Source organism: Aspergillus ruber, assembly GCF_000600275.1.
Source record: "Aspergillus ruber CBS 135680 unplaced genomic scaffold scaffold00001, whole genome shotgun sequence".
In the NCBI taxonomy this organism is placed as follows: Eukaryota; Fungi; Ascomycota; class Eurotiomycetes; order Eurotiales; family Aspergillaceae; genus Aspergillus; species Aspergillus ruber.
This window is the reverse complement of record NW_024467297.1, coordinates 1,033,363-1,055,456: the sequence shown is the minus strand read 5'-3', so window position 1 is coordinate 1,055,456 and position 22,094 is coordinate 1,033,363. Positions and strand designations below refer to the sequence as shown.

General features: G+C 52.1%; 8 protein-coding genes across 8 annotated transcripts; 5 read left to right on the top strand and 3 right to left on the bottom strand.

The window, feature by feature from the left end:
* Window positions 1-1,872: 1,872 nt before the first annotated feature.
* On the top strand, window positions 1,873-3,562 carry EURHEDRAFT_469418 (uncharacterized protein; the record flags this gene model as incomplete). The annotated part of the gene is made up of 5 exons (XM_040785281.1): window positions 1,873-2,075; window positions 2,151-3,011; window positions 3,076-3,305; window positions 3,347-3,428; window positions 3,483-3,562. The coding sequence occupies 5 exons, from the start codon at window positions 1,873-1,875 to the stop codon at window positions 3,547-3,549; spliced, it is 1,443 nt and encodes a 480-aa protein (XP_040643453.1). The 3' UTR covers window positions 3,550-3,562.
* A 215-nt stretch (window positions 3,563-3,777) lies between these two features.
* EURHEDRAFT_407766 (putative MFS multidrug transporter) lies at window positions 3,778-5,925 on the top strand. The gene is made up of 3 exons (XM_040780655.1): window positions 3,778-4,713; window positions 4,776-5,798; window positions 5,875-5,925. The coding sequence occupies exons 1-2, from the start codon at window positions 3,829-3,831 to the stop codon at window positions 5,634-5,636; spliced, it is 1,746 nt and encodes a 581-aa protein (XP_040643452.1). The 5' UTR covers window positions 3,778-3,828; the 3' UTR covers window positions 5,637-5,798; window positions 5,875-5,925.
* Window positions 5,697-6,153, bottom strand: EURHEDRAFT_373675 (huntingtin-interacting protein K; the record flags this gene model as incomplete). Its single annotated transcript, XM_040778555.1, has 2 exons — window positions 5,697-5,798; window positions 5,875-6,153. 2 exons carry the CDS (start codon window positions 6,151-6,153, stop codon window positions 5,697-5,699), a joined length of 381 nt encoding a protein of 126 aa, XP_040643451.1.
* Window positions 6,154-6,321: 168 nt separating this feature from the next.
* On the top strand, window positions 6,322-8,192 carry EURHEDRAFT_29310 (3-deoxy-7-phosphoheptulonate synthase class II). The gene is made up of 4 exons (XM_040778241.1): window positions 6,322-6,513; window positions 6,564-6,830; window positions 6,878-6,929; window positions 6,977-8,192. The coding sequence occupies exons 1-4, from the start codon at window positions 6,492-6,494 to the stop codon at window positions 8,025-8,027; spliced, it is 1,392 nt and encodes a 463-aa protein (XP_040643450.1). The 5' UTR covers window positions 6,322-6,491; the 3' UTR covers window positions 8,028-8,192.
* Window positions 8,193-9,381: 1,189 nt separating this feature from the next.
* EURHEDRAFT_29232 (uncharacterized protein) lies at window positions 9,382-9,843 on the top strand. Its single transcript, XM_040778234.1, has one exon. The coding sequence runs from the start codon at window positions 9,454-9,456 to the stop codon at window positions 9,748-9,750; it is 297 nt and encodes a 98-aa protein (XP_040643449.1). The 5' UTR covers window positions 9,382-9,453; the 3' UTR covers window positions 9,751-9,843.
* Window positions 9,844-11,539: 1,696 nt separating this feature from the next.
* EURHEDRAFT_519839 (Zn-dependent exopeptidase) lies at window positions 11,540-12,675 on the top strand (the record flags this gene model as incomplete). The annotated part of the gene is made up of 2 exons (XM_040786799.1): window positions 11,540-11,938; window positions 11,971-12,675. The coding sequence occupies 2 exons, from the start codon at window positions 11,540-11,542 to the stop codon at window positions 12,673-12,675; spliced, it is 1,104 nt and encodes a 367-aa protein (XP_040643448.1).
* Window positions 12,676-12,984: 309 nt separating this feature from the next.
* On the bottom strand, window positions 12,985-18,854 carry EURHEDRAFT_407760 (uncharacterized protein). Its single transcript, XM_040780654.1, has one exon. The coding sequence runs from the start codon at window positions 18,585-18,587 to the stop codon at window positions 13,155-13,157; it is 5,433 nt and encodes a 1,810-aa protein (XP_040643447.1). The 5' UTR covers window positions 18,588-18,854; the 3' UTR covers window positions 12,985-13,154.
* A 67-nt stretch (window positions 18,855-18,921) lies between these two features.
* Window positions 18,922-21,512, bottom strand: EURHEDRAFT_407759 (lysophospholipase family protein). Its single transcript, XM_040780653.1, has 3 exons — window positions 21,092-21,512; window positions 20,369-21,044; window positions 18,922-20,322 (listed from the first exon to the last, which is right to left on the bottom strand). Exons 1-3 carry the CDS (start codon window positions 21,135-21,137, stop codon window positions 19,098-19,100), a joined length of 1,947 nt encoding a protein of 648 aa, XP_040643446.1. The 5' UTR covers window positions 21,138-21,512; the 3' UTR covers window positions 18,922-19,097.
* Window positions 21,513-22,094: the final 582 nt, after the last annotated feature.

The following is a 22,094-nucleotide window of genomic DNA, read 5'->3' as shown; positions in this document are numbered from 1 at the left end:
CAATTATGCTCCCCTCCCAGCCAGTCATCCTCGACTACACATCTCTACTCGCAAGATGGCGGCGGGCCCTAACATCGCCCTTTTCTTCGCCATGCCGACCTTCCACAGTTAAGGCCCAGCAAGCAATCCCTCCTCACGAAAACACATCTATCAAATGTCCGTGGTCGCCGCGCTAAACGACGATGGAAAATCCGTTGCAAAATGGCGACTGCATCACACCATGTTAGGACTCTCGTCCACAGCAGGGAAACTCAGGGCCACCTGCATAGTAGAGGATACTACGGCCCTTGTGGCGCGGATGTCATGACCGATCCAGAGACGGGGAGACCTGTGATTACTGATTTGAATGCGCGCGTGACGGCGTCGTATGCCCTTTGTTGTTTGAGAGGTCACTTCTACGAACGACGGGGGTTGACGGATGCTTTGGTGCAGACGATTGCTGTCATTGCAGTTTGGGGGAGTTTTGGGGGCATTTCGAAAAGGAAATGTGTGATGCGAGGTTCATTGTTACCAGTAAAACCTCGCTATAAGCAACCCCGTTATAGGGAATCCCCCGTTGTAAGCAACTTGCCACCGTGCCCAATTTAAATCCCCATACAAAATTGCACAAAACCCCGCTATTCGCAATGTGCAATCTTTTTTCAATTCTCTCATACAAGATTCCTTATAACGAGTGATAGAAAAGCTAAATATTTGGTTCACTGCGATTCCACCCTACCACGAATTTTGATTAAGATGGCCGAACGAACTACTATTACAAACCATTAGCGATCCGCCCTTCGTGTCCAGCATAAATCAAAGCCTTATTTAGCTGGGATTCAGCTACAAAAGTGGTTTGAAGAGGTGTATAAGCAGAAGGTCACTCCATCTACTAACTCACAGGCCCTTTCCGCAAATTATAACTGGTTGATACTGCAAAAGACTACCAGCTAGATGCTAAAAAGTATCGAGCAGAGAGTTAGCCAGATCTTGAGCAGGCAATATGAGTGGATATGGCAAGCAGAGACTCAGATTTCAGTATCCCAAGAGCTCATACGTGAGAAAGCACGCCAATTCTGGCCATCTCTCTATCCAGAAACAGACACCTCCTAAAAGAACTTTTGCATCATGAGCGAGCATTGATAGAGAAAAAGATGCGAAATCAGTACCAGACTGATGTTCGGACCTTTTTTTCATGAATGGAAGCTGTATTTACTGTATCATTTAGATATATATATAATATAACAGGCGCTGTCGACCAAATTCACTATAAAGAATATAGCGAGCGGTCTGATTTAATTGCTTATAGTGAGGTTTTACTGTAGTGCGTGAACGCCGCATTTTGCTGGTGGGTTGAGCTTGACTCTACGTTCCATCCAAGCAGGCCCGCAAGTACATTTACTTATTATGAGAACCTTAGCTAAAGCAGCAGCGTCCAGAATAAAAAAGCTACAGCCATTTTTAGAGTTCTGGTACATGCTTGTGTGGCCACGTACTCCTCTGTAGTCAGTTCTAAACCGGTCAACAAAGTGTGTATAAACAAGAAATGATAGCCAAGTGGATCCTAACCCCACACATCTTCAGCTGAGCATTCCGATCAAGTTTATTACGTGGGATTTTTGCCCAGCTGAAAATAACTTCAGGTTGGGGTCCACTGGGTGGGCGAATGGTGGTTTGGATATGCAAATCATGCTTCACCGCACGCGTCTAGCCCTGAATTTGGCTGGCTGATGGGCTATATGGAGACGTGGTGACTGGCTGGAGTCAGTTAGTACTTTGCCCCTCTATGGACTACAAGTATATTTAAACGCATGCACATTAATATAGGTCCTTGATTAGCGAATATTCTCCCATAAGTGACGTGCTACGTGCGCATACATGCATAGTATCAAGATGGATTCATCTTCGCCCTATGCCTTCCCACTACACCCAAAGGAGTATGCACCCGAGCCGGTGCCAAGTATACAGGAATGGAGACAGCTATGGGCAGCGTGGGAATTGGTGACGTTGAAAATGATCCCGAACGAGGCGTTGCAAGAGAAGCCGATTCCGTTACGGAATGAGTTAATTTTTTATCTTGGGCATATACCTACGTTGTAAGTATTCCACCTTCTATCTATGATTGCGGGGGGAATGCACGAGGTATAAAAGACAAATCTTACAGAAAAAAGCGAGGACATCCATCTCTCCCGCGCGACAAACAAACCCCCCATCGAACCGCTCTACTACCAAACAATCTTCGAACGCGGAATAGACCCCGACGTCGACAATCCAAACGAGTGCCACAGTCATAGCGAAGTCCCGGACTCATGGCCCACGCTCGCTGAAATCCTATCTTTCCGGGGGAAGGTCTGTGCGAGGATAGAGGCGCTCTATCAAACCGATAAACCCTGGTCTGATAGGGCCATTGGGCGCGCGCTGTGGATAGGGTTCGAGCATGAAGGCCTGCATCTGGAGACGTTTTTATGGATGAGTATTCTTAGTCCGAATATACAGCCGCCGCCGGGGGTAGAAAGGCCAGATTTTGAGGGAATGGCAGAAAAGGCTGCTGGCCAGCGTGTTGAGAATCAGTGGTTTCCTGTCAGGGCAAGAACATTCCCAATCGGAATCGACGACGCGGAAGATGACTCGGGGAGTGGGTATTTCGCGTGGGATAATGAGCGCGGGCCGTATGACGCTGTGGTCCATGGGTTTGAGGCGCAGGCAAGGCCTGTTTGCGTTGGGGAATATGCCGAATATCTTGTGAAGACGGGGAAGATGGATTGTATTCCAGTCTCGTGGACTCGTACCGAAAGCACGGCCAATGGTCATGGCTCCTCGGATGCGGTTGAGAACTTCATAGAAAGCTTCACCATAAAAACCGTCTTCGGACCCGTCCCGCTAAAACTCGCTGTCGACTGGCCCGTCTACATCTCATACGACGACGCAACAGCATACGCCGACTGGGCCGGCGCTCGACTCCCTACTCTCCACGAAGCACGCAGCATCCACCGTCAAGTCGAGGAGGAGAAAGCCAAGGCAAACAACGACCTGTACGCCCCCCCCCCCCCCCCTCTTTCCCCAAATGACGAAAATAGAGTCCACTAAAATGCCCAGACCGCGAGACCACCTCCCCTCCTCCTCCCGTGAGGACATCTACATCGACATGACGGGCTACAACACAGGCTTCAACCATTTCCATCCCACGCCCGTGACGCACAAGGGCAATCAACTGTGCGGACAAAGTGATATGGGTGGTGCGTATGAGTGGACGAGTTCGAATTTTGCGCCGCAGCCTGGCTTTAAACCTATGGATATTTACCCAGGGTATAGTGGTGAGTCTAGTTGTATTCAATTGATGTGGACGTTGATGTGCTGATTGTGATAGCCGATTTTATGGATGAGAAGCATATTGTTGTCGTTGGGGGGACATGGGCTTTGCATCCGAGGATCTCTGGGAAGAGGACATTGTGAGTTGTCTATTTTTTGTTGTTTGATTGAATGTTCGTCAGCTAACAAGATAGCCTCAATTGGTGGCAGAAGAACTACCCTTACCCGTGGGTGACTCCGCGTCTGGTCCGGGATGTTTGAGGTTCAACATGAATGCACTATAAAGCAAAGCATAGAATGTAGAAAGAGGCAATAAATATCGGTACACATAGCACAAGTAAAACTGTACATGCATTTCATTTCCCATTTGGTAATCCGAGCCGAATCGGAGCGGCTAAAGAACTCCACCGGCCAAGTCAGTCGAATCGCGCACGAGGGGCGACAAATGGCGATTGATGCTGAAAATGCTTTATCTTTCTCTCCTGCCTGGTGTGTCTGGGTAGATTTCACAAGACAAATATTCAATCTCTATAACGATTGATGGGTTCGAGTCAATCCCGCCAGAGTGTCGGCCATGCAGACAACGACACACAATCTCAGTCACGGCCACAGTCCTTCCGCGACCGAGACGACGATACAGTGACCGATGACACCGATTCAAGAAGTTTTCGGTATATCGCTCCGATCCCAGAGCCTACGATTAACGATGATGATGACGATGTTGACGACCCCGTACGATCTCGCGAGAATGAAGCCGAAAAACCAGCGACTTGGATGTCGCTGCCCAAAAAGTCACAACTCGCCATCTTGACATTCGCACGCTTATCGGAACCTGTCACGCAGACGTCTTTGCAGGCGTATATGTTTTACCAGCTCAAGTCGTTTGATCCGTCGCTGCCTGACTCGACGATTTCTGCGCAGGCGGGTATGCTACAGGCTTGTTTTACGGCCGCGCAGTTTGTTTCGTCTGTTTTCTGGGGGAGACTGGCGGATACGGATGCCGTGGGACGGAAGAAGGTGTTGCTTATTGGGTTGCTGGGGACGTCGATATCGTGTCTTGGCTTTGGGTTTTCGAGGTCCTTCGTGACGGCGGCGGTGTTTAGGACGTTGGGCGGCATGCTCAATAGTAACATCGGAGTGATGAGGACGATGATTGCCGAGATGATCGAGGAGAAAAAGTTCCAAGCTCGGGCGTTCCTGCTGCTGCCCATGTGCTTCAACATCGGGGTTATCATTGGACCGGTCTTTGGGGGTATGCTGGCTGATCCGGCGGGTAGTTATCCTGGTCTGTTTGGACCTGGGTCGTTCTTTGGAGGGAAGGAGGGAGTTTGGTGGATGCAGCATTGGCCGTACGCGTTGCCGAATGTGCTGAGTGGAATATTCATCTTCTGTTCCATGTTGGCTGTGTTTTTGGGGCTGGACGAGGTATGCTTGCACCTGTTGCACCTTGCACCTGTTGCACTGAGTCGAGGCTAATGATCGACTAGACGCATGTGATTGCACGGTATCGCGATGACTGGGGCCGGAATCTAGGCCGGAAACTCGCCAGATCCGTCTCAAGAAATCGCATCCCCCAATACTACCGTCCTCTAGCCGACCAAGAAGAAGACAATTCCCTGTACGAAGACGAGAACGAGTCCGCCCCGACTCCAACACCCCCCATCCGACCGCAATACAAGCGCCCGACCTTCCGCCAAACGTGGACCCGGAATGTCCTCCTAACGCTCCTAGCCAACTTCCTTGTCGCCTTCCACACCAGCGCCTTCAACTCCATGACGTTCACGTTCCTGCCCACCCCCCGCGCCCCAGAAGGCAGTCGGGACGGTATCTTCTTCGGCGGAGGACTGGGTCTCCCGTCTTCACGGGTGGGTCTGGCAACGGCTATCATCGGGGTGATCGGTCTTCCGCTCCAAATCTTCGTCTATCCAGGCGTACAGGCCAAAATAGGCACATTGGCATCGTTCCGCGCGTTCCTACCCTTTTCTGCGATCGCATACGCATTGGCGCCCTTTCTCGTGCTCATTCCCCGGAATCCGGCACTTGTCTGGCCCGCATTTACCTTTGTCGCGGCACTACAAGTTATCTCTCGGACATTCGCGCTGCCAGCTGGTATCATCCTCGTGAACAACTGCGTCACGAACCCCGCTGTCCTGGGTACGATCCACGGGGTGGCGCAGAGTGTTTCGAGCGGAGCACGTACGCTGGGGCCATTTATTGGTGGTTGGGGATTGGGACTGGGATTGCAGTATAATTTCATCGGAGGGGTGTGGTGGTTTTTGGCGCTGGAGGCGACGGCGGGGTGGCTGTTGTTGTGGACGATATATGAGGGGAGGGGGATTGGGAGGTGATCTGATGGTTGTATGCAATGTTCATATTCGTTAACGTGAGTCATGATCGTAAGCAGTGTTCTAGGCAACTGCAATAAAAGCCTGTATAGCCTTCTTTACATCTCCCTCATTCGCCTTCAACAGCTCCGTCGCTTTGACCTGGCTCAGATCCAATTCCCTCACCTGCATAGCCAAATATGATGTGTTAGCTCGTTTAGTGAAACCAGGTTCTGTACAAAGCACGGACAGAACCACCCACCAACAGATTGACATCCCCCGCCTTAACCTTGGCCACCTTCACTTGCACCTGAGGCTCTGTCTTTGTCTGCCCCGCGCTAGCAGTAGCATTCCCACCTGTATGCCCACCCTGACCCGCCGCAATCTCCAACCGACTCATCGCTTTCCCGAGCGCTTCCTGGTCCGCGGTGGGGTCTCGACTGCCGAGGTCATCGTTGAGCGAGGACAGCGCTGCGGCGGCTTTGCGGTCTTCGGGGTTTGCGGGGAGGTGCTGGTGGTGGTCGTCAGTTGGATCTGACATGTCCGTCGCTGTTGAGGATGGGTTTATAGAGTTCAGGAACAGACTGGTTTCGGCTTGAAAGCATGAGGTGTGGGGAGAGAGGTGTGAAGTCACTGATAACACGATAACAAAGGGATCTTGGCCGGAAGGGGTATAGCGCATGAGTCAAGGACTGTATTGACAGTTCTCTTTGTTATGCGTGGTTTCCTCAATTGCAATTCGGGCTTTTATTCTGCTTATCCCTCGCTGTTTTGCTGTCACTCGACGTCAGCTCAGTGCTTTTGCTGTACGACCGAGACACCATCATATAAACCTCAGCCAGCTATCACTGAGTAGTATTCCTCTCTAAACAACTCACCATGGACAATTGGACCCCTAGCTGTGAGTTACCCATATCACTACAGTAGTATAGCAGAGTTAATATGCAGCAGCCTGGAAATCCAAACCCATCAAGCAAGATGTGGTCTACAGCGACTCGGACGGCGTGCAGGCGGCCCTCGGCAAGCTACAGAAACTGCCTCCGCTGGTGACTACGCAGGAGATTCACAATCTCAGGAAGCATTTGAAGAATGTCGCTCTGGGAAAGGCGTTTGTCTTGCAGGGTGGTGACTGTGCGGAGCTGTTTGACTACTGTAATCAGGATATGATTGAGGCCAAAGTGAAGCTTCTGCTGCAGATGAGTTTGGTTCTAATCTGGGGTAAGTGCGTTTCCTGTCTATGGCATGGCAATGGCTAACTGCTGCAGGCGCCAATAAGCCGGTCGTTCGTATTGGACGTATTGCTGGACAATTCGCCAAGTGAGTGCTCTCCAGCATACTCGGTCAGACGCAGACTAATAGTGTAGGCCCCGCTCAAGCCCAATGGAAACCATCAACGGCACCGAAATGCCCTCTTTCCGCGGTGACAACATCAACGGCTTCGCTGCTGACCCCGAATCCAGAAACCCAGATCCCTCCCGTCTAGTGTCAGCCTACTTCCACTCCTCAGCAACGCTCAACTACCTCCGCGGCTCGCTCTCCTCGGGCATCGCGGACCTACACTCCCCGCTCGACTGGGGTCTGGGCCATGTCATCACCCCTTCCATCAAGGAAAAGTACGAACGCATCGTCACCCGCGTCAAAGATGCTCTCCGCTTCATGCATACAGTCGGCATCGACACAGACCGCGGCGTCGAGACCGTCGAAGTCTTCACGAGCCACGAGGGCCTCCTCCTCGAATACGAACAGAGTCTAACCCGCCTCCAGCGCAACCCATCCTCCTCCAGCCCCAACGACACCAGCCACTATGCAACATCCGCCCATTTTATCTGGATCGGCGATCGCACGCGCCAACTCGACGGCGCACACGTCGAGTTCTTCCGCGGTATCGCCAACCCCATCGGTCTGAAAATCGGCCCCAGCATCTCCCCCGAAGACCTCGTCCAGCTCCTCGACACTGTCAATCCAACTCGCGAGATCGGCAAAGTCACCCTCATCTCCCGCTACGGCGCGTCAAAAATCTCCTCGCACCTCCCCGCCCATATTGCTGCTGTAAAGGCATCCGGCCACATTCCCGTCTGGCAATGCGATCCCATGCACGGCAACACCCAATCCACTCCCTCGGGTGTCAAAACCCGGCACTTCAGCGATATCCTCTCCGAGCTGCGCCAGGCTCTCGAGATCCATCGCGCAGCTGGCTCGTTCCTGGGCGGTATGCATCTCGAGTTAACCGGGGAGGCGGTCACAGAGTGCGTAGGTGGTGCTGGCGGTTTGACGGAGGAGGGGCTTGGGGAGAGGTATACCACTTTCTGTGATCCGAGATTGAATGAGAAGCAGGCACTGGAGTTGGCATTTTTGGTGGCAGGATTTTATCGTGAGTGGGATGAGAAGAAGGAGGCTGGTGTGAATGCTATTTAGTTACAGCGCCTATGGGAACAATCATAATATTTCGGGTCTGTTTAGGTCCGGATTTAAAATTCAATATTTCACTTTATGTCAGTGTTGTTTAGTTTCGGGCTATAAAAAACTGTTGCTCATTTCAACAATACATCAATCTCAAATGAAAGTATGCAATCCAACCACCCACCACTAAGCCACAAGGACTCAATCGATGTGTTCTGATAATGAAGGAGAACCGACGATGATCAAAATCAATTTGCTCTCACCGCAGCAGTTTATGCGAATTCGACCGACGTTTTGGGTCTTCGTTCCATATTACCTCGTAAAGCGCGCAAGTCTCCAAGACTCCATCATGGAGCAATCTGCAAGAGCTAGCCTCCCGATCCGAAAAACCCTAGCCGCGCTTCCAACTTCTCGATCCCTCATGGAGAAGTCATGAACACCGCACCCCGGCCACCAAGCCTCCTGTGGGCTATTTTGACAACATCTTAACACCATGGACTATTCAGCCCAATATTGCCGGTCAGGCACCCTATGCTAATGAAGCTACAAGACTCTTGGGCGGCGTTTTGCTGTTTAAATGCCCGTTTCTCGACAAGGTCCGTCACTATTCATATCGAATTTATTGGCATGTGATTGTGGAGGACCATGAGAAAATTTGCTGGGCCAGCTACCCAATACCAGGACAGCCATTATATGGGCGACGAAGATGGTGATGGTATTGATTATCAAGAAGGTCGGGAGAGATAAAGCGAGTGAGACAGGAATTGCGTGCCTGTTTAAAGGTCTGCGTGTGAGAATCAACAAGGAGACTACGTCTGTGAATGAAGATGTAATTGAGCCAGTGCAATTGTAGCTGCTGGGTGAAGTGACAAGATGACCACTTCTGTATAGTTAGTGAGAATTTGTATAGTGAAAATTCACTTCTGGTCCCTTGCAGCGGGCAGACAGGTTTTATATATCCCAGCAATAATAGAAAGCTATAAGATGAAGATATGGTTTTCTAATGAGAAAGGTGGTGATAATGGTGGTGAGAAGCTAGCTAGGTAGAGTGCACCAAATGAGGCCATCACAGGATGTGACTGAGATACTAATTCCATCTCATACAGAAGTATCATAATATACTCAACATGGCACCCTATCTAATAAACCAAGTGGTCCTTTCAGGCTACCTCCTCATCTGTGGCCCTGGCAAAGAACCGGAAATGTTCCTTGTCATGTCTATCCCAGACAATAATCTCAGTGTATCCTCAACCATAGTGCAAAGTGTCAACTGGCACATTCCAGACCAGAAGGGATTCTGGGGTGATGTCTGGTCCAAAATTCCAGTATATTCAAGAGAATGAGGCAGATCATATCTATTGTATTTGTGACAATTATTCTGATATCAGCAACTGCTTAGAGACCACACTTGGTAAATTCCTCGATACACATAATTCTACCAATGCTGAGAACAGAGAGACTTGGATATCAGTATCGCCGTAAGCCTCCATTGTCGATAAATACTGCTTCTTTCCATCCGTTCTTCCCGGTTGAACTCACAGTGGCAAATGCTAAAGATGTCCTACAACACTATTTCAAGGGCATTTGCCCACAATGCAATATCAAAGGCTACTCTTATCAGATGAGCAGTGTCTTCTTCAACCAATACCCAAAGCTTTTCTATAGCTGCGCCAATGGGGGGGAGTTGCAAGTCTGCCAGGGACATGGCGTATCTCAAGGAGATGGTGGAGAAGCATAATCAACCCATCGTCCTGTTTCTTTTCGCGTGAGGTATACGATGAGTTGTACGAAGAGATTATCTCGAGCTACAGAGATATCCAAGAATTTTCACATGCGGAAGAGGGAGATGGGTCTTTTGTTGAAAAAGTACGAGCAGGAATTCCTAGCAAAGGATCTCTGGGGAGGGGTCTCTGAATTAAGCCTAATTCATATGTAAGGACTGAATTTGCTCGCTAGCTATCATAAATGTCGCGCAATATTTCCCCTGGATACTTTTTGTTTGGATTTAATAGAGTGTACTGTTCATTCCTTGAGCAGAAAAAAAAAAAAAAATCCAAGGGAGAGGCTCATTTCAACACAACATCCCATCTACTGAACCAATTGGCCCTGCGGGCATGGCAGTTTCTACGCTTGCAGACGTAGAAAAGACTGATAAACCCCAAGGACTAACCAAGTACCCACAATGTACAATCAAGCCCTCTAAGCCTCTTCTTTCTGGCCGTCTCCGAGGAAATCATCCGTGTTTGCGACACCCGTATCTAGGCCCCCGATGATAAGATACGGCTTGAGGGTAGTAAAGCACGTCTCCGGGCTTATTCCAGGAACTGCGGCCGTGCGCGCGACCAATTGTTCAGCGATGAGCTTGGACTGGCCGTATCCGTTGGCACTGGATAAGTCCGCCGCGAGCTGAGTGGTCTCAAGGCATCCCGTCTGGCCCTCGGAATCCCACTGTGCACCACCGGAGACGAATCAAAAGCGCGTGATGACAGGGTTACCTGCCGTGATGCGGAGGAACTCCGCTGTGGCGTCTACGTTGGCGGCTTTGAGGGATGCGTAGCTGCGGAACTAGTTGACCATGGCGCCGTTGTGGACTATGGCGTTAATGGCGGTGCTAAATAGACTTGTCCATTGTGAATCTGTCAGGCCAACTGTGGCTTTGCAAGGTCGCCTGGCCAGACGGTGATGTGGTTGGAGAATGGTCGTCCCACCAGCCAGCGATACGTGCGGCACGGGTAACCCGCCGCAGGCCGGTGGTGGGCGAGTCTGCGCGCACGAACAGATAGACGTGCTTTACCTACTCTATCTGATACCTCTTCTTCAGCTCCTGGTCTGAACCCACATGTATCATTCGGTATCAGCACCAACTGGTATAATTCGGTATTACAGTCTGTAATCTATGTAATACATGCAACCCTAGTCCGTGGCATATGATGCAATTCTGCAAATGTAAGAACTCAATGGCGTCTGTACATCAATCCTAATTTGTATACAATCTTCCTACATGAATATTAGCGTAGCTGAGATCGCTGATCAATTGATGCACGACCTCATCATACAGCGCCACGCACCCGCACCACACAAAACTTTCGCACGGAGCACAATGAAACCATTGGAAAGAGTCCAAGCTAAGAAATTTGATTCCCAAAAGATCTCGCATCCCAGCGTACCCTCCGCAAATGACGCCCAGAACCCAGTACATCGTTCTGCGCATGCAGCCACCGCCGATTATCCATCATGACAATTGACCCCCGAGGCAGACACTCACTCGTCAGATGCAGTGTCTCAGCTTGAATCTCCTCGCTGCACAGGAGATTCTTCAGCTTTTCCAAAGCCCCAGCCGCTTGCTCGTTTAGCGGGTTGATGAGATCTTCACGGAACCGCAAGTGCGGGTCATGATTCGTATTTGCCGTCACCAAGCTGCAGATAATCCGCTGTAGAGTGTTGCGCTTAACAAACTCTGATGGCACGGTGGTGGAATAATTACAGCTGGAAAGCCAGCTGCGTTCAAGTGGTGAGAGATATCGCCCATGTCTTACACGGATGTGGTTCCACTGTTACTTGCGCTCGAGGACCAAGGGCCTCACAGACAGGAGCTAAATGCGCGCTGGGAGAGTGGGCAACTAGGTATCTACGGGGTGGGGTATCAAGCTGGTCCTTCGCTCAAGGATATTGTCGTGCATATGCACAATGAGGTCAACAACACCCATCCAACAAACTACAACATCATCGCAACGCTTGAGGGTGAAATAGATGACGAAGTGGTAATCTTGGGCAACTACCGCGACGCCTGGACCGCCGGGGCCGGCGATCCGGGTAGTGACTCGGCCGCGCTCATGGAGATAGTGCGAGCCTTTGGAGCGGTTGTGCAGCGCGGTGGCGGCCTCGACGCACGATTCTCTTTATTAGCTGGGATGGACATGAGGCCGGTTTTATGGGGTCTGGGTCGTGGGTTGCGCAGAACTGGGAGTGGTTGAGGAACCGCACCGTCGCGTACGTCGACATAATGGGCGCAGTGATGGGATCGCAATTCTTCGCCAAGGCCAGCCCATTACTAGCCTCATTGGTGCGCGACGTGACGCAGCAGCAACCCTCTGTCAACCAGAGCGTGGCCGGGCAGACGGTGCTGGATTCCTGGGGCAGGTCTGTCGTGGTGGGGGATGGAGGGGATGCGTTGTCGTTCATGGGGGATGGGATTCCGATGCTTACTTTAGGCTTTGGGCATGATAAAGCCATTGACCCGGCGTTTCACTGGCACAGCGCGTTTGATACGGTGCAATGGATGGACCGGTTCGCGGATCCGTCGTGGGAGTACCATGTGCGTGCGGCGCAGATCTGGGGGTTAATGGCTGCTCGGCACGCTGGGGATCCGGTTCTGCCGTTCAATATGACAGAATACGTGACTGTTGTACGTGGGATCGTCGACGATGTCCAGGATGTGATTGAGGGCAGGCATGACGGATTCTTCATCGGCCTAGAGCCTCTAAATCAGGCTGTGGCCCAGCTCTACCACGCAGCAATTGAATTCGATGCCCACGTCGTACATCTCCGACATCCACGAGTCATCCAACCCAGACATCCGAAATTCACCGCGTTAACCACCAGTATAAAAAATTCGAGCAGCATTTCCGGCCCGATATGGAAGCGGACACAGACACCCACATAGGCCATCCGCCCACCCCCCGCTCGGTTGGACTGTATTTCTGGAACTCGAGAAAAGCGTACAAGATGGGAATGTCTCGAGGGCTGAGGTGGGTTTTTCCAGCTATCACTTGCTAACTGCTGTAGAAATGGCGCGATATCATTCAGACAAGGATTGAGGCTGCTACTGCTTCGTTGCGATCAGTAGCTAATTGAGGTTTCAGGAGCTCACCATACACGCTGCTTGCATTGCGGCGCAGATAACCAATCCCTGTGTTGAGTTAGTATGGCATGTTAGACTGAGATTGAACATGGGAGGTCTACAACCAAGCAAGACCATTGTAGTCAATCAATTCCAAAATCAATTTCAAATCCCAAATCCCAAAACTCCAGAGAACGTTTCAATATCCACAAAGTTGCAAAAGGGTATGTATGTACAGTTCAAGAACGATCAAACCAATGCTAGTCAACCGAAGCTCAATCCAAAATCAACCCATCTCAACCCTACGGCTTAACAGCCATACTCTTCCTTCTAGCAGCCTCCAACCTCATCTTCAATTTCCTCGAGCTCTCCGAATCACCACCCATCCCAACATCCCCATCGTCCATACCCAACCCGACATCATCCGAGGGATCGAAAAGCCCCTGCCTCGTCTGCTTCGGCGGACAGGTTTGCTGCACCAACTTCGCACGCGACAGATAAAATGGCGTCGCAGGCGACATGCCCAAATAATCATCCATATTAAACCGGAAGCCGTACCCCGTACCCGGTGTCTTAGGCGTTTGATAGATTCTATCCCTAGCGGAGGGGGTATCGAATTTCTTTGTCCGGGTTGCGGTTGGTGTGCGTGGTTCTTCGCTAGATGAGGGTGTGATACCTGACTTGCGTCGGGCTGCAGCGGCAGAGGAGACGAGAGTTCCGTTGACGTTACTCAATGCCCTTGGTTCCATAGACTTCCGGCGCTTCGCGCCGCCACGAGGGATCATGGTGCTGTCGACAGCATACTCGGTCTCATCGAGCCATTTGTTTTCGCGCTCGCAGTCAAGGACCCAGCCGACGCCGACGCATTTCACGAGACCAGCGGCATGGCGGACTTTTTCGAGTGTGCGGACGCCGCCGTCCTTGTAGATAACGTGCGTAATGCCTACTCTTCCGTCTTTGTGTTGGTCTGCGGCAGATTCGGGGAGGAGGCTTGCACGTGGGTTCCAGGCCCAGTTTTTGACGCAGCGGGCACCCATTTGTTGCAGGAGTTCGATGAAGATGCCGCTTGCATCTTCGCCTTCGGTTGTGTGTACGTCGACGTAGACGATGGCGCCGGTTAGGGCGCCGTTGGTACCAATACTCTTGCGGGGTGATTTCACGGGGCTGGGCGAGCGGGATGGAAGCTTGGTGCTCGATCTGCTTCGGCAGCGGTCCGCGCTGCGCGCACTGAATCCACTAGTCCGGCGAGATTTCACGGGACTAGGCGATTGAGAAGGTGCTTTGCTACCAATGCTAGCCCTGCTCTGTCTTCTCTCCACACTTCGCACTCTGCGCTCACTTGCTCGCCGTGCAGGACTATCATGTTCCCCAAGCCTAGGCGCCTTCCTTGGCGAAAACTCAGGCACTCTCTCCTCCTGGGCAGCAAGAGCAGGAGCAAAAAGAGACGATTTGCGCAGCCGTGGCGAGGCACGAGTTGGCGATGCGTTCGATGATGAGCGACGCCGTTTAAGAGATAGGGGCATCTTCAGCGGCGAGATATGGCCCTCGGGCTTGAGGGGTACCTTGGATACCGTGTGAACGGTGTGCATGGGGCTGATCTTTTCTTTGATATGTTTCATAGGCGTCACTGGTCCAGGTGCAGGAAGGTCTTCGTTCTCGTTCTCCTTATCATCGTCCCACTGGTTGTGGACGGGTGCGAGTGCGGGTGCGGGTGCGGGACTGCTGGCATGCTGGGAAGGTAGATCTTCTCCGCGTTCGTCGATCGCCTCCGCCTCAGGCTCTGGGTCAGTGTAGATCTCAGTCACAGGGTGTTGTGGTTCATCGTCTTTGGCAGCATCATCTCCAAGAGTCTCTGGTTCTGCCTCGGGAACTTGTTCGGGTTTCTGCACCAGCTCAGGTTTTGGCTCCTGCTCTGCTTCGTGAACCGGTTCCAGTTCTGATTCAGCCTCTTCCTCTTCCTCTTCCTCTTCCTCTTCCTCTTCCTCTTCCTCCCCCTCTTTTTCCTCTCCCTCATCCTCAACAGCAGGTTCCATATCCTCTTCCTCCTCCTGAGAAGTAACAATCCCCATTGTTGACTTCCTCGATCCAAGCAGCCGTCCAAGGTCAGGATACGAAACATCAGAACCCACAGAAAGCCTTCCCGAAGAAGGTCTTCTAGGAGCACCACCAATAGAGAAAATACCCCGTCGTGGGCGACTAGATCCACTTGCTTCTTGCTCTTGCTCTTGGGGAGCCTTGGCCTGCCACTGGCTGAATTGGTTGGCTAGTGGTGTGAAGCGCGGGGCGTTGTCAAAGATTGAGCGGTGGATGCTAAAACGGGGGTTTAAGGTGGGAACGTTAGTTTCATTGTGTGCAGTCTCCTGAACGTTGGATGGGTCTTCGTCGGTGTCCATTTCATCCGCGTCATCACGGTACTGATTGTCGACAACTGGAGCAGGAGTCGGAGAAGGAGCTTCGACATGCTCAGAACTGGGCTCATGACTGGGTTCACGCTCGACTTGAATGCTTTGGCGCGAGAGACGGCGAGGCGGAGCACGAAGCGAGGCACGACGAGGAGAGGCACGGCGGGGTGAAACACGGCGGGGTGAAGGCCGTTGAGGAGAAAACCGCTGGGGAGAAAACCTGCGAGGCGACATACGACGAGGCGAAGGCCTCGCACCCTCCATGTACATCTGCTCCTCATCAAAAACAACCAGAGTAGTCCCGTCGACGTCCCAATCCTCCTCATCATCGATTTCCTCTTCGCTCTCTTCGTCTTCTTCTTCGTGGACGGGAACTTCCTGGATATCATCGTCTGCTTCGAAATCGTCGTTGCTTTCCATGTCATCTTCAGTATTGAGGTCTCCGGGTTCTGATTCAATAGCCTGATGTTTCTCGGCAACGGGCTCTTCCGGTTCTTCGGGGACATGGTACTGAGCGGGCAGTTCTGGTTCTCCGGGAACATCCTGCTTGGCCGGAGCCTCTGGCTCGTCGTCAATTTCTTGGTCCTGGTCCTCTTCCGATTCTTCGTGGACATGCTGCTGAACAGGCACCTCTGGCTTGTCATCGTCACTCTCTTCCTCACTGCCCTCTTCCCGATCCGACACTGGACCAAAGTCCGCCTCGCGCATCTGAGCTTCGTCGTCATCAATTTCTTGCTCACTGCCCTCTTCTTGGTCTGACACCGGGCCAAAATCCGCCTCACGCATCTGAGCTTCGTCGTTATCAATTGCTTGCTCGGTGCCCTCTTCCCGGTCCGATACCGGGCCAAAATCAGCATCGCGCATCTCAGCCTCAACCTCTGTCTCCAGCGCAGCGATTCTACCATTGACAAAACCATCGTCTTGCTTTTCGGGTTCTTCAGGTTGCTCGGTGAGATTCTGAAAATCTAGCAGCACAGATTCAGCAAGTTGGTCAGCTTCATCTGCGTCGTCGTTCTGCTCTTCCTGGCGGTGCTTCATGACTTCAGTGGCATTGTCGTAGTCATGCTTCTCAGATTGAGCAGCAGGATATTCGTAGTCATCCTCAGTGTACTTCTCAGTGAAAGTCTCCGCGAGTTCTTCACCAAGGTCCAGCGAGGGTTCGTCGGCAACCTCACGCTCGAGGTCCTCGTAGGTCGGGGCCTTAGCGTCTTCCTGGGCATAGTCTGCAGCATCGTCTTCGTCATCACGAGTCTCGGGCTCAGCATCAAACTCAGGGCCTTCATCCATTTCCTCATCGGCTTCGACGGGCGGTTGAATCTCGGGTTCGTGGACGTATTCATCAGTTTCACGCTCCGGCTCATGAGAAGGTCCTTCGTTGTCCTGGTCCTGGTCTTCGTCCATTTCATCATCAATCGCGAAGTGCAACTGAGGCTCAGGGTGGTCATGAGCGTAATCACCGGCCTCCTGTGCCAGTTCATCACCAGGCTGCTCCTCATGTCCGGACTCTTGACCATCATCCATGTCTTCCTCGATGGTAGCCTGAGAGTCATGATCATTTACATCATGATCATATTCATCACCCGACTCATCCGCAGACTCATCCGCAGACTCATCCTGCTCTTGGTTCTTATGCACACCCTCATTCAATTCTCCAAGCCTAAGAGGCTCCTCCATCTGCGGCGCGGCCGCCTGCACATTGTGGCCTTCGTGCTCAACCTCTTCACAGGGCGTAGTACTCTCAACCTCCCTCGGCGCAAACAGCGAAGACCTCTTCGGCGTAAACCCCTTAAATGGAGAAGCAACTCTCTTCGCGGGACTCTGTAGCAGCGAAATCCTTGCATTGAATGACGGCGTCGATGATGCCTTCATCACGCTCTCCGAAAACGAAGCAGCCAGCTTCCCCTTCCTCGCAGAGGCCTTGAGCGGCGAGTTCTGTCCAGGTGTGAAGTTTGGCTGAGATAGTGGCTTGGTGCCATCCCAAGGGGCCATGCTGCTGGTTTTGGGAGTTTCATTGAAGTGACCCTTCTTAGGAGAGGCTTTGAGGGGGGAGTTTTGGCCGGGAGTGAAGTTTGGTTGGAAGGATGTTTTCATGTCGTTGTTAAAGGCGAAGCCGCTGCCTCCTCTAGGTGTTTCTAGGAGGCCTTTCTTGGGAGATGCCTTGAGCGGGGAGTTCTGGGAGCGGCCAAAGTCGGGCTGAGAAATTGGCCCGGTGTGTTCCTCTGGGACGGCGAGACCAACTCTCCTGGGCGTTTCTCGCAATGTATAATGGAAAGGTGAAGGGGAGGGTTCCCGAGTAGGACTGGACATGCTGATAACATCGTTGAAATCGATAGACCGGCGAACAGGCTTCCCATTCTCATCAACAGACTTATGACGAGGAGTAAGGTTAATGCGCTTGACCGGGGAGCTAAGTCCGGTCTTTTCTGATCCGTGTTTCGTGGGCGAGTCGACCTGTAATTTAATCTGGTCCTTTCCGCCAGCAAGCTCATCATCCTCGCCATCCGAGCTAACATACGATGAAATCGACTTGGCGACTTGATTCGCCTTCTTCGGCGAAAGAGGCTTCGGCTTCGTGGTTGCCTTCGCAGCGGGTTTGCGAACCCGACCAGTCGCCGTGCCGGTAGCAGCAGGTTTGCGAGCAGGCTTAGCACTCATACCGCGCTTAGCAGGGGTTGCCCTTCGCCGTCTAGGAGCCGGAGCAGCCTCTTCCTCTTCCTCCTCTGAATCAGTCACGTCTTGGAACGTAACCGTTTTCTTCTTCGCGGGTCCCTTTAGAATATTCGACCTCAAAGCCGCAGATGTGATCGCAATATCCCTAGGCTTCAATTCGTCTTCCGTCCTGCGCGCCCGTGCCGTCGTCGTCGTCTTAGCATTCGAAGTACCCTTCGGCCGCCCTCTCGGCCTAGCCGCCGGCTCTGCTGGTTTTGCAGTAGTAGTAATCTCCTTTTTCGGCCGACCAACGCGCTTCTTCGGAAAATCCATCTGCGCAAGTTCATCATCGTCATCGCTCTCTTCTTGCGGTTTTACAGTTCTAACAGCCGGTTTCCGTCCACGGCCTGTGGACGTTGTCATTGTCGATGATGTTGTCGCAGTCTTCGCCCTCCCTCCAGCAGTAGTTTTCTTTTCCTTATCAGCCGCGATTTCATCGTCGTCGTCATCCGTATCAGCACGCGCAGTCTTCTTGGTCGCAGGTTTCGCGGGCGCAGGTCTCACTTTCGCTCTAGCTGCTGCCGTGGTCGCTGTTGCAACAGAGGTACGACCTCTCGCTGTGCTGGTGGACGCGGGACGACCCCGTTTAGGGGGTGATTGGGGGATGACTGCCGCGCGAGCCATTTTCTTGTTATCGTTTTTATTTCCTAGCCGTTTGTCGTATATATGATATCAGGTCCTGCCGATTCCATTCGTCTCGGGCGTGGATTCAGCGCGTCGTGCTGCGGTGGGGGAGCAACAAACAGTCGAATCTATTGTTGACAAATCGCCGTGGTCATAGTGGGCGCGTCAGGCTCGCAGAATATGGGTATATCGGGTATAGGACGCGTGCTGAAGGTATCTGTTGGTTAGTATGAGTCTCTAGAGACAAAAATCGGCGCACAAAGAAATGGCGTGGATTGGATGATAGTCGTGGAGGTCAGCGGGCGAGGCGGAGCCGCGGGTCAGCTTCGTTGCTGTGGTGATGGTCACGTGCGTCTACGATCGTACAAAAATGCAACGGTACATCGTTTATTCCAAGCAATTCAATTTATTGGTTTATATCCTCTCATAACGAGCAAAATGGTATTATCCAACTAGTGTCAAAATCCAAAATTCAAAAGTAGAAGTGAAAAGAAGATCGGGGCTACAAGCCTACATCAACAACAAAGCAGCGCCAGCAGACACCACCACCGAGAACAACGTAGGCATCGCAATCGACGCAGCGCTCTTGTCGGCGCTAACCTCCTTAAATTCGGTGGTCGGCTCATACGAAGCTGGGGCAGTGCTGTTGAGGCTACCATCCCAGCAATAGTCCTGGAAGCACTGGGTGCAGGCCTGGGGAATGTCGGTGTTTGTGCGTTCCAAAGAGCGGCTCAAAATAGCACAGCCCACGCAGGTCGACCAGTTCGAGTCCACGGTGCTGTTACCCTGCGTCACGATGTCCTGGCCGTTGAGGATGAGGAGGTCACGGTAGGTGTCGTTGTACGAGGGGTACTCGAAGGTGGAGACGTTGGAGTAGAGGACGTAGGGTGCATTGGGGAGGTAGACGATCAAGGGAGCGACATCGCCAGAGCTGCTGGTAGCGTTGGTGGCGTTGCAGCCAAAGAAAGTGGGTCGCTGGTTGAAGCCCTTGTTGATGAAGGTGTTGGTGTCTGGAATGGCCGGGAAGGCAGTGCCGTTGGCGATACCGGTGGAGTTCTGGGTACGCTCATAGGTGGCAACGAGCGCGGTACCGTTGGGCCACGAGTATTCCGTGTCAGCAGAGGAGTCGACAGCGAAGATGACATCGACGTGGCGCTCAGGCTGGATCAGCGGGTGCAGAGGGATGTTCTGGAGATCCTCTCCACCGTCCACAATGTCGAGCTCCTTGTAGCCGGAGTACGGGGAGGAGTTGTTGCGCCATCCATAGAAGGGGTTCGGGGAGTAGACGGCGATATCGTCAGAGTCCTCACCAATGTCACCAAGGATGTTGGTGAAGATACTCTTGAGCCAGTCGGGCAACGCAGTGCTGTTGACATTCAGGAAGAACTGGTTGAACAAACTGGACGAGGTACCCATGATGAAGCCGCCATTGTCGAAACCGCGAACGCAGGTCTCGTTGTCGGGCAAGCTTCCACCCACGAAACGAGATCCCAGGTACTCGGTGGGGACGAAACCAAAGACAGTGGGGTCAAAGGAACCGAATTCCCAGGGGTTAATTTCAAACACGGTTGCGTTGCTGCTGACGAGCAACTCGCCCGGGTTACGACCATCAGCCACCAGGATGGGCAAAGGCATGTTGCCATCCTGGAAGTCATCAGTCAAAGCGATGGACGACCAAGTCTGGCTGGGGCCTCCTTTGGTATCGTTGACAAACTGGTAGGACAAAGCACGGCCCCTAGTTCGTTAGCGTTTAGAAATGGAAACCAAGGAAGCGTACATACCAGTAGTCTGTAATCGAAGTCGGGAAGCCAGCATCCGACTTATCCGAGACTTCATCATGGATGTCTTTCCAGTAGCCAACCGAGTCGAAAAGCTGAATACCGCCGGTGTCAGGGCCCTCCAGAATGGAGTTTTCAAGCTGCCAGACAGCACCATCCTCGTGCGTCTGCAGATCCGAAACACTGGTAAAGTTGTTGATGTAGATAGAGCCAACCAACCAGCCACCACCACTAAGACCAGCAAAGTAGGTCGACGACTGCAGCAGTCCACCCAACTGCCCCGAGGCAGTAGAGTTGTCCGTCCGGCTATCAAACGCCTTGATAGCACCGGCACCGTTCAGCATAGCACGGTAACCACCACCAGACACCGCAATACCGATGTTAGGCACATTTGACGAGTTGCTCTTAACCCGGTCGATGTACGCAGCAGCATCGAAGTTGTCGATCGAAACGTGACCGAAGAAATCCTTCAAGGCCGCGGTAGCCTTGTCACGGCGGGTATCTAACCACGAGGATTCATTCTTGGATATTTTCTCTGCAATGCGCACCGTCGGACGGCTGGACGGGCATTCCACGGACGAGGGTACATAGCCATCGGGGGCGTTGGGCAGCGACCGACGAACGTGGCTGGAGATTCTGAAATCCTGAGCAACCGCGGGCTCGGGAGCAGCCGTTACGCCTGCACAGTTAGCATTGTGCAACCAAGCAGTTGACGGTCAGACATACTGGGCAGGGCGGCAGCCAGAGCAAGCACCACGGAGGTGGACTTCATGGTGACAGTAGAAGGATGGTCTCCACAGTCTCGACGTCAAGTACTCCGTAGTCTAGAAACCGATGATCATTCAAGCAACGGGGTGATGCGGGTATGTTGTATTTGTATCTGTCGCCAGAAAATGAGGACCTGATCCTGCCTGGTTTCTGAGGCTCCCCGTTTTATTCAGCTGCTGCAGAGTGACCGAGGCTGGAAACACATGTGATTGGCTACGGTTCCTGTTGATTTCAACTTTAGCCAATCAGCACGCGCGCTGAAATTCAGGAGCATGGGATCCATGATGTCAGCACGGATTCTCAACTCCGGTGTTTCCGATTGCCGTATCAGGATAACCCTGCCGATCGAAATTGTATATAAAGGGATAAAAGGCATATGGAGTAAAGGCATAGAGAATTCATTTGAATTGCTTTGTTTGCTTCTACACTGAACAGTAGGATAGAGTACGATTGCATCTGTACACTGGGTGCCAGCAGGACTTCGGAATACCTGTACATATGCACTGCCACGTCTATGCACCGTATTTCTCCATATGCTCCATATGCACACCCTGGACACACCGTACTCGTACAATTGAAAATTCTGTCCATGGCTACAGCTGACTGCAGTTAGGCACCAGAATTTTGACCGTTTCAGTTGGCCCAATATTCCAATGGCATGTCAATAGCATATGGGGTAATATATCCGGCAATGGCTGTCCGACGGTGCGAGTACGAATTGCCTGATACCCACATGGTTCATTGCCTGAGGCATGCCCACGTCGCGTATCAGGTACCGCTGGGGGTTGCTATGATCTATCAGTGACTATTGGATACGTCCCAGTGCCCTATTTGAATATATATTCTTGGCTCGCCGCCAAATATGGCCTTTGACACGGTTAAATGCACTCACGTCTTACTATGTGTATGTGGTGTGCACGCTCGGATATATATTTAGCGGACTGTCACAACACAATAAGTA